Source organism: Neoarius graeffei, chromosome 13, assembly GCF_027579695.1.
Source record: "Neoarius graeffei isolate fNeoGra1 chromosome 13, fNeoGra1.pri, whole genome shotgun sequence".
NCBI classification, from domain to species: domain Eukaryota; kingdom Metazoa; phylum Chordata; class Actinopteri; order Siluriformes; family Ariidae; genus Neoarius; species Neoarius graeffei.
The window spans coordinates 79,688,784-79,709,929 of record NC_083581.1 but is presented as its reverse complement, the minus strand read 5'-3'; the positions used below and the strand labels follow the sequence as shown (position 1 = coordinate 79,709,929).

At 40.4% G+C, this 21,146-nt stretch overlaps 1 protein-coding gene across 2 annotated transcripts in view; it reads left to right on the top strand.

Moving 5' to 3' along the window:
• The first annotated feature begins 11,677 nt into the window (after nt 1-11,677).
• The window catches only part of etv7 (ETS variant transcription factor 7), a 51,160-nt gene continuing 41,691 nt past the window's right edge, over nt 11,678-21,146 (top strand). The window contains exons 1-4 of one of the 2 annotated variants that reach the window (XM_060938604.1): nt 11,678-12,013; nt 13,909-14,002; nt 15,230-15,394; nt 17,316-17,402. In XM_060938604.1, coding sequence (XP_060794587.1) covers nt 11,978-12,013; nt 13,909-14,002; nt 15,230-15,394; nt 17,316-17,402 — 382 coding nt within the window. In that variant the 5' untranslated portion in view covers nt 11,678-11,977. The remainder of the gene's footprint in view (nt 12,014-13,908; nt 14,003-15,229; nt 15,395-17,315; nt 17,403-21,146) is intronic. The other variant, XM_060938603.1, reaches the window with a different exon arrangement.

Genomic DNA, 21,146 nt, shown 5'->3' with positions numbered 1-21,146 from the left:
ATGTATATATTTTCATATTTCTGTACACATCTAATGAAAAATGATTTAATAAAGTTTATTAGTTTCATACATGTCCTGATTTGGGTAAAATCTGTCTGGGATATTTCAGTTTAACATCAACTGAAGCCTTGACCACTAAACTGTTTGCTCGCTTAGTATTTTCCTGCATTTATTAACATGCATTTGATCAAAAAAATGTACTTATTGAAGATATTTGTTTTTATTTCACTTAAGCAGCATATACAGTACATTATCATTTGTACATTAGCCAAACTGTAATATACCTATATATTAGTGAATTTACAACAGACACTCAACTTTTTCTATAGTTTGCCTCCAATATTTAAAGGAAAATTACTTGCTTTAATAATTATAATGCTGCTAATCAAGTACACAATAATCATGGCAAGTCCAACCCCAAATCAGAAAAAGTTGGGATCATATGGAAAATGCAGATTTAAAAAAAAAGAAAGAAAGCAGTGATTTCGAAATGTACTTTGCCTTGTATTTCACTGCAGACAGAACGACCCCAAGATATTTCATGTTTTATCTGGTCAGTTTTGCTTTGTTTGTGAATATCCATCCGTTCCTGCATTTCAAGCCTGTAACATGTTCCAAAAAAAGTTGGCATGGGGGCAATTTAGGGTGACTAATGAGGTAAAACAGTTAAATAATGATGTGATGTGAAACAGGCAACTGTAATCATGATCTGGTACAAAATCAGTCTCCAGGAAAGGCTGAGTCTTTGAGGAGAAAAGATGGGCTGAGGATCTCCAGTTTATCAACAAATGCATAAGAAAAATAGTGAAATTTTTGAAATCAATGTTCCTCAAGGAAAGATAGGAATGGATTTGGATATTTCACCCTCTATAGTGCATAATATCATTAAACTATTCAAGGAATCTGGAGAAATTTCGGTGTGTAAATGGCTCAAGCCTAATCTGAACCCCCTTGATCTCTGATCCCTCACTGCATCAAGAACTGTCATTCATCTACAGCTGATAGAACCACATGGGCTCAGGATTACTTTGGCAAACCTTTATCAAGCTACAGTACAGAGTTACACCCACAAACACCAGTTAAAACTTTACTGTGAAAAAAGGAAGCCTTGTGTTAGATTATGTTAGCCTTAGATTCAGTAGGGATTAATCAGAATGTCATAGGACCGACCCATAATGGTGGTCACACCCTCGATCTAATACTAACATTCGGGTTAAACATAGAAAATATAGTCACACTTCCACAGTCTGAAGTTATCTCAGATCATTATCTCATCTCATTCAAAATATGTCTGAGTAATAATATTTGCACCTCACCACGCTACTGTATTAAACATACATTCACGTCAACTACTGCACAGAGCTTTATAAATGATCTCCCAGAGTTATCAACTTTGATTGGGTCACTGTCAGCCCCTGCAGAACTTGATCAGGCAACTGAATGCTTAGAGTCAACGTTCCGTCATACTTTAGATAATGTAGCTCCTCTTAAAAGGAAAATGATCAGAGACAAAAAATTAGCACCCTGGTATAATGATGACACTCACACATTAAAACAGACCACTCGAAAATTGGAACGTAAATGGCGTCAAACAAAATTGGTAGCGTTCAAATTAGCGTGGAAGGAGAGCTTCCTGAAGTATAGAAAAGCTCTTAGTGCTGCGAGATCAACATATCTCTCCTCCCTAATAGAAGATAACAAAAATAATCCTAGATTCCTATTTAATACTGTAGCAAAATTAACCAGGAATAAGTCCACTATCAACACATGCACACCTGCAGTATGTAGTAGCAACGACTTCATGAATTTTTTTAATGACAAAATTGAGAATATCCGACAAAAAATTCAAACTACTAATTTAAAGTCAGACAATGTAAGTGACCCTGTAGTTAACAATATAACTGTATCAGATCATCAGTTAGAATGTTTTACTCCCCTTAGAGAAACTGAATTACTTTCATTAATCTCGGCATCAAAAGCCTCAACTTGCGTACTAGATCCCTTACCTACACGTCTATTCAAACAGATAATACCTGAAGTAATTGATCCGCTTCTAAAAATAATAAATTCTTCTCTTACGATCGGCTATGTACCCAAATCCTTTAAACTAGCAGTTATCAAACCCCTGATTAAAAAACCTGACCTTGATCCCTGTCAGCTGTCCAATTATCGGCCAATATCAAACCTCCCCTTTATCTCCAAGATCCTTGAAAAAGCTGTGGCACAGCAGTTATGCTCATATTTACATAGGAATAACATCCATGAAATGTATCAGTCAGGATTTAGACCTCATCATAGCACAGAGACAGCTCTGGTTAAAGTAGTAAACGACCTACTGTTGGCATCTGATCAGGGCTGTGTCTCGCTGCTTGTGTTGCTTGACCTTAGTGCAGCATTTGATACCATTGATCATTCCATTCTTCTGGATAGACTAGAAAATGTTGTGGGAGTTAAGGGAATGGTCCTCTCCTGGCTCAGCTCTTATTTAACTGATCGCTATAAATATGTTGATGTAAATGGTGATTTTTCTAGACGTACTGAGGTAAAGTTTGGTGTTCCACAAGGTTCTGTCTTTGGTCCACTGCTTTTTTCTTTATATATGTTCCCTCTGGGTGATATTATTCGTAAACATTGTATTAGTTTCCACTGTTATGCTGATGACACACAGTTGTATGTTTCTGAAAAACCTGATGAGAGACACCAGCTTAATAGAATTGAGGAATGTGTTAAGGACATTAGACGCTGGATGCTTATTAACTTCCTTCTGCTTAACTCTGACGAGACTGAAGTACTTGTACTTGGACCACATACAGCTAGAAGTAAGTTTTCTTATTCCACAGTAACTCTGGATGGCCTTTCTGTTTCTTCACGTACAGCAGTAAAAGACCTCGGAGTGATTATTGACCCCAGTCTTTCATTCAAAACTCACATTGATAACATTACCCGGATAGCTTTCTTTCATCTCAGAAATATTGCTAAGATAAGAAATTTAAAGTCACTACATGACGCAGACCCTCTCGATGTGTTGCTACCTTGTCGTGGTGGGGGGCTTGTGTGCCTCCATGACCCTGAGGGCTATACCGGTGGGGGCTAGACCCCTGGCAGGTGCAACCAAGCCGGGCAGGGCTCAGGGTAGAGGACAGATGAAGAGCAGCACCTGGTCCTCCAGGTTGGGGGTTGGGCGTGGGGTTAACAACTCCACCCTGGAAAAAACAAATTGTTACAGAATCGCAAACAAGAAACTCAAAAGTCACTAAAGTTCTGGGAGAAGATGGACCCACGGCTGGAGAACGAATGATGCCTAGTAGTGAAAGCCTTATGGAAGCTACTAGGCGGACAACCATCATCTCTACCAGGACCACAACTAACATGGGAACATGGAATGTCAGAACTATGTTTGAAACTGGCAAAACAGCTCAAGTGGTGGCAGAGATGAGACGCTACAACCTAGATCTCCTGGGAATCTGCGAGTCTAGGTGGACAGGCTCTGGCCAGCACAAACTAGCCACAGGGGAGCTGCTGCTGTTCTCAGGTCACAAGGAAGCAAACGCACCCCACAGCCAGGGAGTGGCCCTGATGTTACCGAAGATGGTCCAAAGAGCTCTCATTGGATGGGAGGCACATGGCCCACGTATCATCACGGCCTACTTCCGCACAACCAACAGGAAAATCAACTTGGATGTCATCCAATGTTTTGCCCTGACCAATGAGAGCGATAAGAACATCAAAGAGGATTTCTATAACAGGCTACAGACCATAATCCAGGCGTGGCCAAGAAGAAACATCATTGTCGTCTTGGGTGACTTTAACGCCAAGATCGGCAAAAACAACCAAGGGTTCGAAGGAATAATGGGAAAAGAAGGCTTGGGGAAATGAATGAGAATGGGGAGAGATTTGCCAACTTGTGTGCCACTACAAACCTTGTCATTGGGGGGAGCTTCTTCCAACACAAGCGGATACACAAGGCTACCTGGGTGTCACCAGACCTCAGGACCGAAAATCAGATTGACCATGTCTGCATTGGAAAAAGGTTCAGAAGATCACTGGAAGATGTACGGGTCAGAAGGGGAGCGGACGTTGCATCGGACCACCATCTACTGAGTGCCCGCATAAAACTCAAGCTGAAGCAAAACTGGACAGGACAATCCAGTCAGCGCCAGAGGTACAACACCACCACCCTGAAGGAAACAGACAGGCTAGAACAATTTAAAACTACACTTTCAAAAAAGGCCCAGATCCTACAACAACAGACTGAGGAAAAGACTATGGATGAAAAGTTGCAGAGCATTAAAGAAGTAGTAACATCAACATGCCAAGAAGTGCTGGGTTACAAGAAGCAGGGACATAAAGAATGGGTCTCAGCGGAGACGTTAAAAAACATACAGGAGAGGAAAAGGAAGAAAGCAGATATGAACAACAGCCGCAAGCATGCTAGGAAAGTTAAGGCCAAAGAAGAATATACAAAAGCAAACAGAATAGTTAAGAAGGGTTTAAGAGCAGACAAGAGAAGATATATGGAAACCCTGGCATCCGAGGCAGAAGACGCAGCCCAAAAGGGCAACATGAGGGAGCTGTATGCTAACATCAAAAAGCTCTCAGGTAAATTTAACCAACCAGAGAGGCCAGTGAAGGACAGAGATGGGAACAGTATTCCAGGGTTAGAACAACAAAAGCGGACATGGGTAGAGCATTTTGAGGATCTCTTGAATAGGCCTTCTCCACCAAACCCAATAAATATCCAGCCAGCCAGCTGTGATCTCCCTATTGCTTGTGACGTTCCATCAAAGGAAGAAATGTATAAGGCCATCAAGCAACTGAGAAGCGGGAAGTCCGCTGGTCCTGATGGTATTCCTGCAGAAGTTTTGAAGGCAGACGAAGTGACCATTGTGGACATGCTCCATCCCCTTTTCCAAAACATATGGGAGAAGGAGGATATTCCATTAGAATGGAAGGAGGGCCATCTGATCAAGCTCCCAAAGAAGGGGGACCTTAGCTCATGTTCCAACTACAGAGGGATAACATTGCTCTCAACTCCAGCTAAAATCTTCAACAGAGTCCTCCTAAACAGGATGAAAGACATGGTCGACCCACATCTCCGAGAACAACAAGCAGGATTCAGGAAGAACAGATCCTGCACAGACCAAATAACAACATTAAGGATTATCCTGGAGCAATCCTTGGAGTGGAACTCACCTCTGTATGTAAATTTTATTGATTACGAGAAGGCATTTGGCAGTGTAGATAGACAGACTATCTGGAGACTACTGAGGCACTATGGGGTGCCAGAAAAGATAACCAACATTATCAGGAACTCGTATGAGGGAATGTCCTGCAGAGTGGTTCATGGCCAACATCTCACAGAAGCTTTTCATGTAAGGACAGGAGTTAGACAAGGATGCCTACCATCACCCTTTCTTTTCCTGTTGGCGATAGACTGGGTAATGAAGACATCAACTGCCCAAAAGAGGAATGGCATCCAATGGACACCTTGGTCGCAACTAGAGGACCTTGACTTTGCTGACGACCTGGTACTTCTTTCTCACACCCATCAACAAATGCAGGAGAAAACCACAACCATAGCAACTTACTCAGCAAGTCTTGGCCTCATTATACACAAAGGGAAGAGCAAGATCCTTAAAGTAAACAATAACAACACAACCCCAATCAGGATAGAGGGAGAAGCAATAGAGGAAGTAGAGAGTTTCACCTATCTTGGAAGCATAGTGGACAAAATGGGTGGGACCGATGCTGATGTAAAGGTATGGATTGGAAAGGCAAGGGCAGCTTTCCACCAGCTGAGGAATGTCTGGGGATCGTCGGAACTGCCACGCAATATCAAAATCAGGATGTTTAACTCCATGGTAAAGCCTATACTTCTGTATGGCGCAGAGACCTGGAGGACAATGGCCAACACCATGAATAAAATACAGGCCTTCATCAATACCTGCCTCAGACGGATCCTAAGAGTATACTGGCCAAATACCATCAATAACCTGGAGTTGTGGCTCCAAACAGGACAACAGCCTGTAGAAAAAGAGATCCTCCAAAAAAGATGGAAGTGGGTTGGCCATACCCTTCGAAAACCTACATCAAATACCGCAAGGCAAGCCCTCTTCTGGAACCCACAAGGGAGAAGGAAGAGGGGCAGGCCAAGAAACAGCTGGCGTCATGACCTAGATGCAGAGGTGAAGAGGTCTGGCTATACATGGGGACAACTGGAAAAGATCGCCCAGGATCACGATGACTGGAGAGCACTTGTTCATGGCCTATGCCCAAAATTGGGCGGTAGGCGTAAGTAAGTAACATGACGCAGAAAAACTAGTTCATGCTTTCGTTCCCTCCAGGTTGGATTATTGTAATGCCTTACTGTCTGGATGTTCCAATAAGTGCATAAACAAGCTCCAGTTAGTTCAAAATGCAGCAGCAAGAGTCCTTACTAGAACTAGAAAATATGACCACATCACCCCTGTCTTATCCACACTGCATTGGCTCCCAATCAAATTTCGTATTGATTATAAAATACTACTATTGACCTTTAAAGCACTGAATGGTCTCACACCACAGTACCTGAGTGAACTTCTGCTCCTCTATGACCCGTCACGCCTACTTAGATCAAAAGGTGCAGGCTATCTGCTGGTACCTCGTACAGTGAAGGCTACATCAGGGGGTGGAGCCTTTTCTTACAAATCCCCACAGTTATGGAACAGCCTTCCAAGTAATGTTCGGGAATCAGACACAGTCTCAGTGTTTAAGTCTCGGCTGAAAACATATCTGTTTAGTCAAGCCTTGTGTTAATGGTGTTTATGAGGTAAAGGTGTAGATCTGGAGGATCCTCAGACAGAGTGTTTTGGTAAACTGGGATGTATGGATGCTGTCAGTCCCCACTCGCTTGCTCACTCGAGTTTGTTGACGGTGTAGTGGCTGCTGCTTTATGTCCCGGGGCCCCTCATGCCTGTGTTACCTTCTGGCTCTCCCCTTTTAGTTATGCTGTCATAGTTAGTTGCCGGAGTCCCTGCTTGTACTCAGTGCAATATGTATACTGTTCCTACTTATTCAGGTGACATTGGGCTTACCTAATAACCTGTGTTTTCTCTCTCTTCCCCCAAATCTGTCCCTCTGAGTTACATATCGGTCCTGGGATCGAGATGCTGAACCTCTTCTGCTCCTCGGACCTGCCTGATCCATCCTGGTGCCCTGTGTCTGGTTGGAGTCTCATCGCGTCGCTCCTGTGGAGGGCGGCCCCATGTGGACAGTTGAGGGTCGCGCCTGGAGGACACTCTGGACTCTTGCAGTGGTGTTTTTGTGGCTGGGGACTGCAGTTGACTTGCTGACTTTGGGACTGCGGTTGTCGTGAACGGTTTTGCGCTCGGGTTTCCATCGGTGTGGGGTTTATAGCATCAACAAAGCTGATTTTATGTTAGGACTGTTAATGTCATAGTCATGTTGTCTGTTGTTGCCCAAATGAGGATGGGTTCCCTTTTGAGTCTGGTTCCTCTCGAGGTTTCTTCCTCATGTCGTCTGAGGGAGTTTTTCCTTGCCACCATCGCCACAGGCGTGCTCATTGGGGATAGATTAGGGATAAAATTAGCTCATGTTTTAAGTCATTCAAATTCTGTAAAGCTGCTTTGCGACAATGTTTATTGTTAAAAGCTTGATACAAATAAACTTGACTTTACTTGACTTATGTTAACTGTGTCCAGAATCAGTGTTCCAGGTCTTTTTTGTAAGAAATGGACGCCGTGTGCTCTGAAGAGGAAAAGGACCATCGAGACTGTTAGCAGGAACAAGTCCAAAAGTCAGGGTGTCATGGTATGGCGTTGGGTCAGTGCCCTTGGTGAAGGTAACTTACACTTCTGTGATGGAGCATTAATGCAGAAAAGTCCACTGAGATTTTGGAGCAACATCTGCTGCCTTCAAGACGCCGTCTTTTCCAGGGAGATTTAAACAAGATGATGCAAAACCACATTCTGCTCACATACAAAGGTGTGGCTGTGGAAGAAGAAGGTGTTTCCCCTCTGTCCCCAATAGAGAATGTGTGGAGAATTTAGAAATGAAAAATATGACAGTGACGACCCCGAACTGTTCCACACCTTAAGACCTGTTTACAGGAAGAACGGGACAAAAATAACACCTGAAACACTTCAGCACTTGGAGTCTTCAGTCCATCAACATCTTTCAAGTGTCCGGAGAAGGAACAGGAGCGTTATACACATTATAAAGTAAGAAATACTTTACTGTCCCAACTTTTTTTTTTAAATGTGTTGCAAGAATCAAAATTGAAATGTGGTTATTTTGAAAAACAAATAACAAAAAACAAAAAACCCACAATAAAATCCATGAGATAAAACATGAAATGTGCTGTTGTACTGTTTTGAGTGCAATATGGGTCAAAGATTATTTATAAATAATTGTTTTCAGTTTTAATTTCAATTTCAACTTTTTCTGATTTGAGGTTGTAGAAATCACCAACGAGCACTAGATATGTTTAACAAATTTAAACACTGTAGAGATTTATGTTTTCAACTTTTAGTCCAGAAAATAATGACATTTTAATACGTACATTTACACACACCAGTCAATTTAATAGGAACACCTGCACTCCTGCTCATTCATGGACATGTCCAAACAGCCAGCTGAAGCCTGCAGAAAGACCAGGTGGTGTCCAGTTTGGGTGAATTTGTGCCATGAGAGCCTCAGCTTCCTGTTCTTGGCTGAAGGAGTGGAACCTGATGTGGCCTTCAACTGTTCTAACTCATCCACCTCAGTGTTTGATCTGTCGTTTATGCTGAGATGCTTTTCTGCTTGCTACAGTTGTAGTGATTATATGAGTTACTTAACCATGTCGTGGTTAAAGCCACAGAAATCACACGTTTTCCCTCATTCTACATGATGTTTTGCATTTCACTGCTGCCAGATGATTGGCTGATTCAATAACGGCATGAATGTGCAGGTGTACAGGTCTTCCTAATAAAGTAAGCGTACATCAGTACGTACAGAAATATCTCTGAGAATCATGATTTTTTTTGTCATCTTGCCCACTCCTACAACCCCGATTCCAAAAAAGTTGGGACAAAGTCTCATCTCATCTCATTATCTGGAGCCGCTTTATCCTTCTACAGGGTCGCAGGCAAGCTGGATCCTATCCCAGCTGACTACGGGCGAAAGGCGGGGTTCACCCTGGACAAGTCGCCAGGTCATCACAGGGCTGACACATAGACACAGACAACCATTCACACTCACATTCACACCTACGCTCAATTTAGAGTCACCAGTTAACCTAACCTGCATGTCTTTGGACTGTGGGGGAAATCGGAGCACCCGGAGGAAACCCACGCGGACACGGGGAGAACATGCAAACTCCACACAGAAAGGCCCTCGCCGGCCACGGGGCTCGAACCCAGACCTTCTTGCTGTGAGGCAACAGCGTTAACCACTACACCACCGTGCCGCTTGGGACAAAGTACAAATTGTAAATAAAACAGAATGCAATAATTTACAAATCTCAAAAACTGATATTGTATTCACAATAGAACATAGACAACATATCAAATGTCGAAAGTGAGACATTTTGAAATTTCATGCCAAATATTGGCTCATTTGAAATTTCATGACAGCAACACATCTCAAAAAAGTTGGGACAGGGGCAATAAGAGGCTGGAAAAGTTAAAGGTACAAAAAAGGAACAGCTGGAGGACCAAATTGCAACTCATTAGGTCAATTGGCAATAGGTCATTAACATGACTGGGTATAAAAAGAGCATCTTGGAGTGGCAGCGGCTCTCAGAAGTAAAGATGGGAAGAGGATCACCAATCCCCCTAATTCTGCGCCGACAAATAGTGGAGCAATATCAGAAAGGAGTTCGACAGTGTAAAATTGCAAAGAGTTTGAACATATCATCATCTACAGTGCATAATATCATCAAAAGATTCAGAGAATCTGGAAGAATCTCTGTGCGTAAGGGTCAAGGCCAGAAAACCATACTGGGTGCCCGTGATCTTCGGGCCCTTAGACAGCACTGCATCACATACAGGCATGCTTCTGTATTGGAAATCACAAAATGGGCTCAGGAATATTTCCAGAGAACATTATCTGTGAACACAATTCACCGTGCCATCCGCCGTTGCCAGCTAAAACTCTATAGTTCAAAGAAGAAGCCGTATCTAAACATGATCCAGAAGCGCAGACGTCTTCTCTGGGCCAAGGCTCATTTAAAATGGACTGTGGCAAAGTGGAAAACTGTTCTGTGGTCAGACGAATCAAAATTTGAAGTTCTTTATGGAAATCAGGGACGCCGTGTCATTCGGACTAAAGAGGAGAAGGACGACCCAAGTTGTTATCAGCGCTCAGTTCAGAAGCCTGCATCTCTGATGGTATGGGGTTGCATTAGTGCGTGTGGCATGGGCAGCTTACACATCTGGAAAGACACCATCAATGCTGAAAGGTATATCCAGGTTCTAGAGCAACATATGCTCCCATCCAGACGACGTCTCTTTCAGGGAAGACCTTGCATTTTCCAACATGACAATGCCAAACCACATACTGCATCAATTACAGCATCATGGCTGCGTAGAAGAAGGGTCCGGGTACTGAACTGGCCAGCCTGCAGTCCAGATCTTTCACCCATAGAAAACATTTGGTGCATCATAAAACGGAAGATACGACAAAAAAGACCTAAGACAGTTGAGCAACTAGAATCCTACATTAGACAAGAATGGGTTAACATTCCTCTCCCTAAACTTGAGCAACTTGTCTCCTCAGTCCCCAGACGTTTACAGACTGTTGTAAAGAGAAAAGGGGATGTCTCACAGTGGGAAACATGGCCTTGTCCCAACTTTTTTGAGATGTGGTGTTGTCATGAAATTTAAAATCACCTAATTTTTCTCTTTAAATGATACATTTTCTCAGTTTAAACATTTGATATGTCATCTATGTTCTATTCTGAATAAAATATGGAATTTTGAAACTTCCACATCATTGCATTCCGTTTTTATTTACAATTTGTACTTTGTCCCAACTTTTTTGGAATCGGGGTTGTAGTTGTGTAACATTAAAATGAGCGCTGATCTGAGCACAGCTGATGAAATAACTTCGGTGGCATGGAAACCAGCCCACTAGTCCTTTATTTACATCATGAGGCTGCAAAGATGCTACCATCACCTACATCTAAATTACATGAAACATGCTTTAATTTTAGCAGCCAATCAGAGGAACTGATTCAGCAGGTTACAGTCATCCGAGAGCCGAAATAAATGCTGAGTTATTTAGTGAAAAATAAGTGAGTTATTAAGTCAGACTTCAGTGAGTTTGTAAGAGGTGTTTGTGTCTGAGAATGCTGCAAATAAAAATTCAGCTAGCTATTTATTTATTTATTTATTTATTTATTTATTTATTGCTGTTTAAAGTCATGAACTCAAAAAGAACAAATTTCCAAAATAATATTTTTTTCACACTTTATGAACATTAATATTTACTTCTAGTAAAAAGTTTATAAATATTGTGCAGCTACGTTTTTTTCCTGAAACAAATAAAATGAAATAAAGATAAACCACCAGTAGAGGGCAGCAGTGACCCTTCAGTTTCATTATTAAGTGGTTATTATAGATGCAAAGAGACGAATATGATTCCATAAGTGAACGAATTAAAGAATGAATTCATCTCAGAAGGTTCTTTGTTCAGTTCCCTCCATGGTCTCACAACACACTAGAAGCTGAGCAGCTCGGACCCTGATGTTCCTGGGAGTTTCAGCCTCTTGCTGCTGCTGTTTCTGTAAATCCCACATGCAGATCCTCTTTCACTTTCATTTCCCGGAAGGTTTTCTACACGAGCAGCAGCCTGACCCTCCTTCAGCACCGACTGCATCTGGGGAACACTGCAGTTCATCTCTCTCCACATCCACAGCAACAAACTGAAGAGCTCCTTCACTGAGCACTTTAACTATTTATCAAACTAATGTGATGTGCAGTTTGGGAATAACATCATGACCAACAGCTCTACAGCACCAAAACTCATCACGGTAAGAGTTCACGCGCACACACACACACACACACACTCTCTCTCTCTCTCTCTCTCTCTCTCTCTCTCTCTCTCTCACACACACACACTAAGGAATGGTTATTTGAATCCTCACAGACAGCCATTGTACACACCATTAGGCTACAGAACAATCTACAGGAAATCCAGCCTCCATTTTATAAAGCTCAGGATCCCAGTTTAAAGCAGTGTGTTATTCATTAAAGTCGAACATCCAAGGGATCAAATTTTAGATTTGGTTCAATCATTCAAATATGGCTAAGAGCTAGAACATTATACAGTATAACATCCAGTATGAAGGAATAACTGCTTTCAACAACATTACAAAACTACTGAAAAGCACAAATCTGCTCTGCACAACACCAGCACACTGTTTACTTTCACTTTTGCCCTCAGTGATCCTTTCACTTTACAGCTACAAGAAAACAGGCAGTAAATCAGACCGCTTACAGGAAACCTGGGCTCTTTTCTTGAAAAGTAAATGCCTGATGAATACTCAATTATACTCCATTACATATGTACATACATGCATATACATTATACATACATATATATATATATATATATATATATATATATATATATATATATATATATATATATATATATATATATATATAAAGTACACACACACACACACAGAGTCTGAGGTATTCTATTGTGTTTTTCATACAAACTTTGTTGTAGATTTCTATTTTGTGACTTCTACATTATCAAGTCAGTAAAAAAACATTTTAGAGTCCAAATGTTCGTTTTCCAGCACAAAATTAAATGTTAGGGGAAAAAAAAGTTTGTATCTGAGCAGCATATTCCATAAGAGACACTTTTCAGATGGAAAAAGAAAGCATAATGAAGGCTGCTGGGTTTGGGTGTAAAATGAAGAAGTGAGTGTGACAGTCAAAGTGTCCAGAAGAACTGTGGCTGGTTCTGTAAGATGCTCAGGAAAACCTACAGATCATTTCCACATAAAACTGACCTCACTGGACCTGAGACGGAGATTTTTTTTAAAGCAAAGGGAATTTCGTCTCACACCAAATACTGACTCTGTTTCATTTATTATGGCTCACTGATTACTGTTTATAGTATTTTTTATGCTGAAACATTTCATTTCATTATTTTTTAAGCTGTTTTTGGTCGACAGCATTTCTTTACATATGCTTTTGCACAGAGAGAGAGAGAGAGAGATGCAGAATTAAATATAGAATTAAATTGAGGAATACAAAAATGATAGTAAAATATTAATATATTTATAAAATAACTTTTGTTGTTCTAATGATTATTTTCATTTCAGCATATCTGAGGTCTACAGGCTTTATATATATTTTGAAATACACCCCAAGAAATTGAGAGCAACTTTAGAAAAACAAGAAACAGCTTACAATAAAAAAACCCAGAACAGAACAGATAGATCAATCGATCGATAGATAGACACTTTCAAAAGGATCTGAACATCACATCTACAATGGATGTATGGCTATTTATTTATTTGGTTGGTTGGTTTTCTATTTATTTATTTGTTTGTTTGTTTACTTGTTTATTTATGTATTTACTTATCTATCTATCTATCTATCTATCTATCTATCTATCTATCTATCTATCTATCTATCTATCTACTTATTTATTGCTGAGCAAGGCACTTAAAGTTCCATGTTTGAAAAAAAAAGATTTGATTAAAATGAAAAAACAAACAAAAAACATTCAAAATAATACAAATATTTTGTTACAGTACACAAATTAAATGTAATATACAATCTGACCTGAGGGAATTCTTCTTAACATATTTCTTCACAAAAATATAAATAATATTTATGACTTTATCATTCCACTTCTTCAACAAACAAGCAAACAGCTGTTTTGTGATGGTTTTGATGTCTGTAGGATGCAGGGGAACCTGACCACAACACCACAAACCCCTCGAGCTCCATGTTTCCTGAAACACCAGACGAACTCTGCAGACTTCCTGGACGATTACGTAAGTCCTGAATTTACACCTGAGTTCTCATCTCATCTCATCTCATCATCTCTAGCCGCTTTATCCTGTTCTACAGGGTCGCAGGCAAGCTGGAGCCTATCCCAGCTGACTACGGGCGAAAGGCGGGGTTCACCCTGGACAAGTCGCCAGGTCATCACAGGGCTGACACATAGACACAGACAACCATTCACACTCACATTCACACCTACGCTCAATTTAGAGTCACCAGTTAACCTAACCTGCATGTCTTTGGACTGTGGGGGAAACCGGAGCACCCGGAGGAAACCCACGCGGACACGGGGAGAACATGCAAACTCCGCACAGAAAGGCCCTCGCCGGCCACGGGGCTCGAACCCAGAACCTTCTTGCTGTGAGGCGACAGCGCTAACCACTACACCACCGTGCCGCCCACACCTGAGTTCTGATGATTATTTTGATTTCTTATCTCTTCATTGTTTAAAAGCTAAAATATCTCATGGTTGATGTATTTATTTGCAGGTAAATAATTCCCATTCTTGTGTGTTAAATGCTAAGCAATTAGAAATATCTAATAAATTAATTACAAAATAGATGAATTCAATAAATAATTCTAAGATATATTAGTGATAAAGTACAATTTTAAATCAGTATATTTATGCATTGTCTCTTTTTTACAAGTGTGACATGAAATTACAGAACAGAAATAAAAACAGTAAAGTACTTTGTTGTTAATGAAATAAAATAAATACTCTTGTAGTCAAATTGAAATAGATGTTTCGGCATCTTTTCTGCATTTGCATTTTTTTAATGACTATTTTCAGACAGCATTTTATTGTATGCTATTAATCTCATGGATTATTTATTTTTAGATACTAATTTAATATTTAAAATAATTTAAATTAAAATAATAATAATAATAATAATAATAATAATAAAACATGCTCTATTTATGATAAAAGTACAGTACACAACATATTACAGAAGTAAAAACTAATGTGGTGCACTAAGAGAGATACTGTAATTAGTGCCTTATTATTTTAAATTAAAGAGTATGTGCAATAAAATAATATAAAAAAAGAAAAAAACAGACAGGCACAAATAATTCATGACTCATCATGCGTTTTTGTGTTATTATATAAAACATGTGACTTTAAACAAACCAAACTTGCCTCATTATATAAGTTATCCTGTGTAAAAGCTGTGGTATGATATATATATATATATATGTGTGTGTGTGTGGTTTATCAGGTATTAATCCGTCGCTGTGGGATAAGGACGATGTAAATTTGTGGCTGCGTTGGGCTCAGAAGGAATACGCCCTGCGCCGTGCTGATCATGAGAAGTTTGAGATGAACGGCAGAGCGCTGTGTCTACTCACCAAGGAGGATTTCCGCCTGCGCTGTCCCAGTTCAGGTGAAATGACAAAAGGGGAAAACAGTCAGTGTTTGTAGATACACCCTGAACGGGACCCAAAAGGAGTCCAACAATGTTCTTATTAATGTTCTAACCCCATTAGTGAGCTAATAAACATGGAGCTGTTTTGCTAATTTGCTGTCCAAGACAAGATTTCTAGTTCTACTTTCACTGAACACTTGACTGGGAACAACTGTGCAGGACATCTGCTCCAATCAGCCGGTCACGCTTCAGAGCTTCAGTTCACATCGAACACCAACATGAGGAATAAATGACTTTAACCACGCGTGGTGTGGCTGTTAGGGTCAGATGGACTGGTTTGAGTGTTTCAGAAACAGCTGATCTCTGGGGATGTTCAGGCACAACAGTCTGTCGTGTTCATGCGGGGGGGCAGTGAGGGGCAGGTCTGTGGGAGGAAATGAACTGAGGAAGTCAGAGAGCCAGGTTTGCTTGGCAAGACTTGTTTGAGCTGACAGGAAGGATATGGTAACTCAAATAAGCACTCTTTACCAATGTGGTAAGCAGAAAAGCATCTCATAACACACAAGTAAGTCGAACCTTGAGGTGGATGATTTACAACAGCAGAAGTTCTCATCAGGTTTCATTCCCATCAGCCAAGAACAGGACTCAGACGCTACAGAGGGCACAGAGTCACCCAGACTGGTCAAAAGAAGATCAGGGAAAAACACCAATAATTGCATGAATGTCCAGGTGTACAGGGGTTCTTAATGAAGCAGGGTCAGTCATAAATTCATCTCCCAACACACAAATAAAAGTTTTGTCCAGGGCCACACTGCAAAAACATGATACCTTGTGAAGAGAAAATATCTTTAATATGGATGAATTTATCTAATATTTCTTATTAGAAAATTATTAGAACTCAAATCTTACTTTTAGACACTTTTACTCATTTCAAGCTTTAAATTTTCTTATTATATTGGCAGATAATTTTGCTAATTTTAAGCATTTCATTCTAGAAAGAAATGAAATTATCTGCCAATAGAATGAGAAAATTTAAAGCTTGAAATGAGTAAAAGTGTCTAAAAGTAAGATTTGAGTTCTAATAACCTTCTAATCAGAATTATTATCCATACAGGACACATGTTCTATTCCCTTCTAGCGGGTTTCATTCATTTGGTTTGATAGCATGCAATATTGTTAGTATATCGCTTATCCTACGTGTATTACATCACTCTACCCAATGGAGAATGAGTGTTGAATATGGTTTACGATATTGCATGGTTGTCAAGACAACATGACGTCACACATCGGAGACGTAAAACTTCTGCACTAGCGAGCGGCTGTGACCATTTGTAAACAAACATGGCCGCCAGGTTTGCTTCATTAAATACAGAAGATTTTGAGAGAATTTTGAAAGAAAAAGATGCATTGAACACCTGAAAGGAATGTATAATAATAATAATAATAATAATAATAATAATATCGTCTGTCTTTTTTTTCGTGGTCTATCAGATATATTCCATTCAGCTACGCGTCTTTGACTCGTTCAGTATCATGTTCGCTGAATGGAATATATCTGATAGACCATGAAAAAAAAGACAGACAATATTAATTAAATATTAGATAAATTAATCCATATTAAAGATATTTTCTCTTAAGAAGATATCATGTTTTTGCAGTGCATGTTTTTGGCCGGCTGGAAACCTGATTGAGAAGCTAAAACAGTCTAATAAAGTATGGTGAGTTAGTGATCTAGTTAAGTGCGTTAATACAGACACAAACTAGTGTCTAAATTCTGATGTAGTGGAAAATTCAAGCTTCTAATGTCATACGCTGTATTTACAACCACAACAACAATGTCAACAAGTCACTGGCCAATGTCTTGCTTTATTAATTAATTAAACAAACAAACTAAAATCATATGTCAGGTATAATAAATTGCTCTGATTTTGGCTTCCAGGTGACGTCCTGTATGAACTCCTACAGCATGTGAAGCAGCAGAGGCGTTCTCATATCCACACACCACCCGGCGCTCTCGGGACTGCAGGTGAGAACACACACTCGGTGCTTTGCTCTGAAAGCCTGTGTGAACAGAAGGGTGATCTTGGCTATTTGGAGGCTGTAACAAGCAGAAACAGGGGAAAAAAAAAGCGAAGGGTTTGTTGATACAAGATGGTGGATATGAGGTAGTTTGCAATGTTTACAGTGATCCTATTAAGAACGGGCAGGGCCACCAGACCTCGTGGGCTGAAGCTCTGAATCCTCCCTGAATAGCGGTAATGTTTTCATGCTGATAGATCATTTATGAACAGATTTATTCAGAAATAGATAGTACGAGCGTTTACAGAAGAAATTTGGTGTTCGGGAAAATCCCATGACTTCAGAAAAACATTATCCTTCTCACGCTCTTCAGTGTGTGTAAATTTACACATAAGAAGACTAACGAATGCAATTCTTCACTCGATCAACTTCAAATCATCTCATTCGCATGAATTACACTACTGTTCAAAAGTTTGGGGTCACTTTGAAATGTCCTTATTTTTGAAAGAAAAGCACTGTTCTTTTCACTTTAAACTAATCAGAAATCCACTCTATACATTGCTAATGTGGTAAATGACTATTCTAGCTGCAAATGTGTGGTTTTTGGTGCAATATCTCCATAGGTGTATAGAGGCCCATTTCCAGCAACTCTCACTCCAGTGTTCTAATGGTACAATGTGTTTGCTCATTGCCTCAGAAGGCTAATGGATGATTAGAAAACCCTTGTACAATCATGTTAGCACAGCTGAAAACAGTTGAGCTCTTTAGAGAAGCTATAAAACTGACCTTCCTTTGAGCAGATTGAGTTTCTGGAGCATCGCATTTGTGGGGTCGATTAAATGCTCAAAATGGCCAGAAAAATGTCTCGACTAGATTTTCTATTCATTTTACAACTTATGGTGGTAAATAAAAGTGTGACTTTTCATGGAAAACACAAAATTGTCTGGGTGACCCCAAACTTTTGAATGGTAGTGTATGACATGTTTATATATGAAATATACTTTAAATTTCTTATTATTATCATGTTTATAGGATTGAGTAGACGCCCTTATCTTCTCCACGGTGACTTATAGAAGTGCTTTAGAGTCTTGATCTAAAACCTATACGAGTCACTATGCCAGAGACTAAGAGTACCATCAAGAACATTTTGTGAAAACCAGTCATTTGGAAAGCCATGGCCTAATGGTTAGAGAAGCAGCTTTAGGCCTAAAAGGTTGCTGGTTTGATTCCCTGGACCAGCAGGAATGGCTGAAGTGCCCTTGAGCAAGGCATTGAACCCCAGGCTGCTCCAGGTGTGTTGTATGTCACTCTGGATAAAAGCGTCTGCTAAATGCTATTAATGTAATTTTATATTATATGCATTAATTGTGAGCCAAAACAAACCGATAAATTAAGACAAATAAAATGAACCATTCAGTTATAACAAAATAAATGGCACTGTATAAATGGAAGATGTGGCGGTCTGTCTGCACACAGCTGTAAACTGTAAACAAATACTTAAAATGACATAAGGTTTAGGGCTCATTTATTATTATTATTATTATTATTACTACAACAACATACTTTTTTTAGGCACAGAAGTGAGTCAAAATAACTTCTATTTCTGTTTTTCAGTCTTTACCCTGATCATTCATTTCATGCTCCTCACTATCTGTCTACCTTTTCTGGAGTTTTGTGGGCGTGGCTAAATGCAAATTGTCTGTGTCAGGAATTGCACTTTAGAAGTGATCAACACACGAATGCGAGTATGAAGAAAATCAGCGTTTATGAAACTTTCAGAAATCAGGAGATTTTTTTTTTCAATTTGACGAACAAACATTTACACACAACTTTACAAAAAGACTGATAAATGAGGCCCATGTGCGTTTGGATATACACTCACTGGTCACTTTATTAGGAACACCCAGCCACCTGCAGTTCTGTAATCAGCCGATCCCTCGATGCATCAAATCCCACAGATACAAATCAGGAGCTTCAGTTAATGTTCACAATGTTCAAACATCAGAACGGGAAACATTGTGATCTCACAGTGTGACTTTCTCTCACTGTGGTCTGGGTGTTGGTTTGATCCAGATGGACTGGTTTGAGTATTTCAGAAGCTGCTGATCTCCTGGGGTTTTCACACACAACAGTCTCTAGAGTTTACACAGAATGGTGCAGAAAACAAAAAACACTGAGTGAGTGAGCGACAGTTCTGTGGGTGGAAACAAACGCCTTGTTGATAAGAGAGGGTCAGAGGGAAATGGACAGATTGGTTCGAGCTTTTTTGCCAGGAAGGATATAGTAACTCATATAATCACTCTTTACAACCGTGGTGAGCAGAAAAGCATCTCAGCATGCAACAGCAGAACAGAAGAACACACTGGGTTCCACTCCTGCAGCCAAGAACAGGGATCTTAGAATCAACAACACGTTCCTATTAAAGTGGCCGCTGAGTGCATATGCAATGGTCTGGGAAAACTCGTCAGATGTGGCTGAATTCTTGCGAACCAGCAAAAATGATATGTTTTTTGTGCCAATAATATTTACTATGACATACTTTTAGAAAAAAAAAACACTCAGAGAGCACTTTCTAATCAGCTAATAATGTGACCGCAGTGCAAAGCATAAAATCATGCAGATATGAGCCAGCAGCTTCAGGTAATGTTCACATCAACCATCAGAATGGACGTGATCTCTGTATTTTTGACCATGGCATGATCGTTGGTGCCAGATGGACTGGTTTGAGTATTTCTATAACTGCTGATTTCCTCAGATTTTCATACACAAAAGTCTCTAGAGCAGGGGTGTCCAAACTAATCCATAAAGGGCCGTGTGGCTGCAGGTTTTCATTCCAGCCATGCAGCAGCACCCTGATTTGGCTCATTCAATCAACTGACACACCCAACCTTTAATCAAGGGTGGGTGTGGCTGCAAGTATTTGACTGTGTGAAGACAGTTCAGTTGATTGAATGAGCCAAGTCAGGTGTGCTGCTGCATGGCTGGAATGAAAACCTGCAGCCACACGGCCCTTTATGGATCAGTTTGGACACCCCTGCTCTAGAGTTTACTCAGAATGGTGCAATAACGAAAAAAACATTCAGTGAGCAACAGTTTTGCAGATAGAAATGCCTTGTTGATGAGAGAGAATGACCAAACTGGTTCAAGCTGATAGAAAGAGTACAGTAAGTTAGATAACCCACTCTCAGGTGGGATTGTAGTGAGTAGAAAAGCATCTCAGAATGTATAACATGTTGAACCTTGAGGTGGATGCACTTCAACAGCAGATGACCATATCAGGTTCCACTTCTATCAGCCAAAAACAGGAAGTCGAGGCTGCTGTGGGCAGGCACAGAATCACCAAACCTGGACTGCTGAAGAATGGAAAACACAACTTGGTTTAATGAATCTCAGTTTCTATTAAGGCTTACAGATGGTAGGGTAAGAACTTGCCACCAGCAGCATGAATCCATGGACCCAACCTGGATTGTGTCAACAGTCCAGGCTGGTGGGGGTTGTGTAATGGTGTGGGGAATGTTTTCCAAGTGCACTTTGGGCTGTCAATACCAGTCCATCATCTTGAATGCCACAGTGTATTTGAGTTTTGTTACTGGCCACACGCACCCCATTGAAAGTTCTGCTCACGGTCAGGTCATACCAAACCCCATCATAAAAATGGTACCTACTGCTGTCTGGCAAGGCACGCTGCAATACAGATGTGAGTGGGGAGTCAAACTCTCACAGTTACCAGAGGACCCCCCCCCCACTGTAA